We start from the raw sequence: 5,379 nt of genomic DNA on the forward strand, positions 1-5,379 counted from the left end.
CAAAAAGAAACTGTTACGAACCTTAAGAAACTTTGCGTTTAAAATAATCAAATCTTAAATTGCGCAAACAACAAGAAAGAATTGATAGCAGCTATTTTAGCATCAAAATTTTGCAATCAGTTACATAGAAACTGATAATAAACACTTTTATTAATTTCGCATTATTCTTACCTCGTTCTGAAAAAATATGCATTGAGAGATGTATTAACAATTAATCAGGTATTAAGAGAATTTTCGATTTTTTTTGAGGAAAGTATTTACAAACCTGTGTGGTAATCATTGTGTAGCTTATGCCTGTTGCTCTCAATAGCTTAAACGTTAGAAAAATGGCAATTAGGATTAACTGTTTCATTATCTTCCTCGAAATTTCAAATAAATATAGCAGACAAACATACATAGAAAAAGAACAAAACAGGCAGTAAAGAAAATTAGCCTTACTTGGCCGATGAGGTTCGGCGAATCTACAGGGACAATTCTTGGGAATTTATACATAGCTTTCATGCTTCCCGTTTTTAGTTTCGAAGTTATTAAAACGACTACGTGCACCAATATATGCCATACAAAGATTCGAGACTTACTGTTTACAATTAGTTGTAGTTGTGAAATAAAAGCAGAAAAAAATAATCATATCACCACATGCTCAGAATTACAGCTCTTATTGTCCATTGAAGGAGCTTCAATCCCAATTTTTTCAAAAAGAGTTCTAAGTTCCTTAAAACTGTTAAAAAATTTAACAAACTACGCGTAGATTCTCTAGAACTCAATTGTCCGCATAAAAAATTGCCATTTTTAAACGAGCTGTGCCATTTTCACAACTTGAATTTCACAATTCCTAGTAGGTAAATAGGTAAGCGCAGTTCGGATGCAGAATAATTGACGTCTACACTCAGATAAAAGAAATGTGTAAAAAGCTCTTTACATCAAGATACAAGTGTCTTATTTACAATAGATTGAGGATTTACTTTTCCATTTAACACTTCATTTCTAATAGTCTCTTTACAATCATCCAATAAGCTTTCAGCACCTTTGGATAACAACTCTTTTGCTAATTCAACCCCAACAGAACTTGCTTTAAGCATCCAATCATTTTTGTCAATAATACATGGGTTGAAGCCCGTTAGTTCAAACTCTAGCTTGGCAGTTTTCATCTTAGGTGCATCACCATAGCTTGTTTTGTCATTGTGACCATTTAAACCTGGCTCATAGTGTTTAAGTACACAATCTTTGCACGCTTCGATCATCATATCACCGTTTAAACTCAAAACACGTCCAATTAGTTTTAATTTGACATCTTTTTCAGACGATTCAGCCTCGTTTTCGGATAAAATTGAGCTATGTACTCCAATAGGAGTACTACAGCCTCCATCGAGTTGTTTCAAAAACGCTCGCTCACCAAGACACCGCAATACCGTGTTCTCATCGTTTAAACTTTTCAAGATTTCCATCATTTTTGAATCGTTTTTCCGAATTTCGACAGCAAGAGCGCCTTGACCAACGGCGTACAAACACGAATCGTCTTGTTCGTAATCCAGCAAGAATGATATTCTATCTTTCCATCCTAATCGTACTAACCCTGCCTCTGCTAATATTATTGCGTCATATAAATCGCCATCATCAAGTTTTCGCAATCTCGTGTTAAGGTTTCCACGAATAGACGAAAACTTAAGTTGCGGGAACCTTCTGCTCAGTTGAGCAGTTCTGCGTAATGAACTAGTTCCGATGCGAAAACCATCCGGAAGATGTTTTAGATTTCTGAATTGTTGTGGGGAATGTTCGGTTAGACTCTTCTTCATAACTACTGCGTCGTACGGGCTTTCACGTTTGAGCACAGCGCCAATTTCGAAATTATCCTCCAAAGTTGTCGTCAAATCTTTCAAACTATGAACAATCATATCAATTTTTCCGTCAGCCAGCGCCGTTTCCAATTCCCTTGTGAACAAATTCTTTTCGCCCGTCTTTGCCAAGGGCTTGTCCAGAATTTGATCTCCGATTGTCTTCATAGTCACTAAATTGAAGTCGTATTTGGAACTATCAGGTTCTTTTCGAAGCATGTCGATTACAATATTAGATTGAAGTTTTGCAAGTTCACTATCACGACTTCCAATTTGAATGACAGTTTTGGATGGTTGCTGTGAACTGTGTCCATTGCTTAGTTCCACCATTTCTGAAAATGAGCAATTTGATATTCAAAGCTTCAATTGCAACACCAAAAGCTTTGATGATCAGAATAATTTAGGTTAAACCATAACATGAATAATACCCGTCTTTCAATCCCAGATTTAATTACTTCTCTTGACCAGTTCCTCAATTAAAGATAAGCTACGTCGCAAACAATATTAGTCTTACAATGCTTATCGCTGAAATCTCAAACGCGCACGAGCATGCAAATATAATTCTTATCAAGTTTGTTCACGAAGTTCTATGGGACCATATTTGTGTACCACTGGTACGTTTTTATGTGAACACAATTCAGGCAGTTTAATCGCATTTACTTTACAATTTCACGCGAACAAACTTCCGGTCACAAGTTGTCTAAACGTTTTTGATCATTTAAAGTGGGAGCTGGAATTGTTTCATACAAGAGCCGCCCATTGAGGCATAAGCAATCAAAATAAAGCTTAGGAGAACTATTTGAAGTCTCACAAAAACATTTGAAGCAAAATTTGGCTGTGAAAATCGGCTTTCGCGAGCCTAACGCTTTTCATTATATTTTGAATTCATATGATTTAGATCAATTAAAAGCAACAATTTCCTATAGACCATAACTATTAGAATTTATGCAAACCATTCCCTGCCTGGAGAGGAAAATAACAAACTGTTCCACTGTAGGAATAAAATCTCAAAACCAGTATCACTAAAGTTAGATCACTAAATCATCGTTCAAAATTTGTGAAGGCGCGAACAAAATGTCAGATAAAGTTTTCCCATAAAACTTCACTACGTAAATTTGTACTGTTTCACGTTAAAAGAACCTAACACACTTTAATTTCAAAAATATCAATAAACTCTGGATTCTCAAGTCTCATTTGCAAGTAGCTCGATAGGTACCGCAAGAAATCAAATTCGTGTCAGAAACATTTTATTTTACTGTGCCACGTTATTTCGTTTTTCAGTCCTCTAGGGAACCCAATTTTAGGATTAAAAAATAGAGGCACCAAGAAAACATGTTCTTTACTGATGGAACAAAATTTAACAAGGTAATTTAATTAAAACAGCTGTTTTTGTTTTCAAAGGCTCGTAGTTTCACTTCTTTGGATACATTTACGGCTCCAGTAGACAAACTACTTAGTGAATAAAATTTGTTTAAAACCTCCCCGTTGAGAAAATACTTCTCAATAAATCGTGATTAAAATTTCTAGCATTTCAAAAGTATTAAAATCAGAGCAATGCTGCATAAAACATATGCTAAACGCCAAAACCAGAAGCCGTAACAGACAAGACTTTTTGTGGCAAAGGGTTCTCTGCCAACAATCGAAATTTCTATATAAAGTTTGCAATTTTTTTGATGTTCGTACTTGAAAACAGATAGTCACACTCAGAGAAAATTTTCAACGAGTAGAAAAACGACAAATTTATTTAAGCAAATTTATTTTTCACCAGCGAAAACAACGATCGAAAATGAAATAATAGATTTTATGATTTAAAGGGTCACGATTACTAAACTTAAAGTTTTATTAAACAAGCTTCTTTAATTTGAAATAGATATAGCGTGGCCAGCTATAATCAGCTTTCTTCCAAATAGGAGATTGGACAATCATAATCTTTTCAAGAACTGCAAATTTCTCATTTTCAATTACACAACTGAAACAAAAATAAATCGCAAAACTTAACGATCGAAAATGAAATAATAGTTTTTATGATTTAAAGGGTCACGATTACTAAAATTAAAGTTTTATTAAACAAGCTTCTTTAATTTGAAATAAATATAGCTTGGCCAGCTATAAACAGCTTTCTTCCAAATAGGAGATTGGACAATCATAATCTTTTCAAGAATTGCAAATTTCTCATTTTCAATTACACCACAAAAACAAAAATAGATCCCAAAAAGCAATGGGTGATAAATTTCAAAAATATGCTAGAGCAAAACAGCAGCTAGCGATCATAACGAGGCCACTGTTAAACTCTCCCATTCGTGCATGGACAAAGCTAGCCTCGTCACAAATAGAACTGAATATATTCGAGTCTCAACTTTTCTCGCTAAACCAAATACTTTTCTCATAAATTAACCAAAAAAAAATTAAAAACATGACTTTCAATTTATCACCATGTTCTACCAGCCCAGTAATTCATAGGCAAAGAGAGACTGAGGGGTGGAGGGGGGCACTTTTAAGAATCCCCTTTATACCACGAATTTATGTCTCTAAACAGGTTCCGTGAATCGCATACTTAGTCTAGTAAGCCGTGAATCTCAAGAGAACTTACTGCCCTCCGGGCGCTGCCGGTTTATCCCGTTCTTGAGGATGATAAGTCATAGGGGTCATACAAAAAATTGGCCAAAAAATTGCTTTAAAAGACCACGACTAATATAATTGCCACGAACTTTGTTTGACAGCAATTAAAAAATTTAAGCACCAGATGCCTTTGGAGTGAACAAACCCATTCATCTTTACCAAAAAAAAAACTATCTAAAAAGACCTGCATCCCCTCACGATTTCGCTATTGCATGCCTATCGCAGAAAACAAATTGATCAAAACTGACTTTTAGGGATCAAATCTTGTTTTATAAAGTTAACTTTGTTAACTTCAAATTAAAACATAACCGCCAAACTTATTTAAAAGAAAACTAAAATCATTATGGGGGATTCAAATGACGTCATTAGAGGTTATTATATACCACTATAACCACTGATAAATTTAAAGTGAAAAATGCACCAATTTTGGCGCAATTTTCATTTGACTTTTAGTAGTGAACTGCTACTAAACATACATTCATGCTGTATAATTAAGAACGAAACAGTTAACAGAATTTTTTAATCAGTTGCAGAAGCAATCAAGAGAAAATATCCTACAATTCAAGTTTCTGAATTCATTTCATTCGTGCGCCTTATTAATAGCAGTGTCAACTACGCTGCACTCTTTATTGACCTTGCAGTGACTTAGATTAACCCCAAATTAAGATTAACCAAAAAAGAGCGTGAGACGGCATAACAAAAATACCCAGACAACCAGCGCTCTATATAAGTTGTCATCAACCACAAAATAACACAAAAACAATTAATTTCATCAGAGAAGTTTTGCTACCTCGAAACTTATAGTTATTGAGCTATCTTTTCGACTCAAAATATTACAATAAACATTTTCTGCTGTTATTGATTGAAAATTTTCACTCCACGCTATTTTGTTTTAACTACAAACTTCGCGAGCTTGAAAGACGCGTTT

General features: G+C 34.5%; 1 protein-coding gene across 1 annotated transcript; it reads right to left on the reverse strand.

The window, feature by feature from the left end:
• Positions 1 to 902: 902 nt before the first annotated feature.
• On the reverse strand, positions 903 to 2,332 carry LOC142356639 (porphobilinogen deaminase-like). The gene has a single exon (XM_075408485.1). It carries the CDS (start codon positions 2,160 to 2,162, stop codon positions 921 to 923), a length of 1,242 nt encoding a protein of 413 aa, XP_075264600.1. The 5' UTR covers positions 2,163 to 2,332; the 3' UTR covers positions 903 to 920.
• Positions 2,333 to 5,379: the final 3,047 nt, after the last annotated feature.

This window comes from Convolutriloba macropyga, unplaced genomic scaffold (genome assembly GCF_964194025.1).
Source record: "Convolutriloba macropyga unplaced genomic scaffold, txConMacr16.3 SCAFFOLD_1887, whole genome shotgun sequence".
NCBI lineage: Eukaryota > Metazoa > Xenacoelomorpha > Acoela > Convolutidae > Convolutriloba > Convolutriloba macropyga.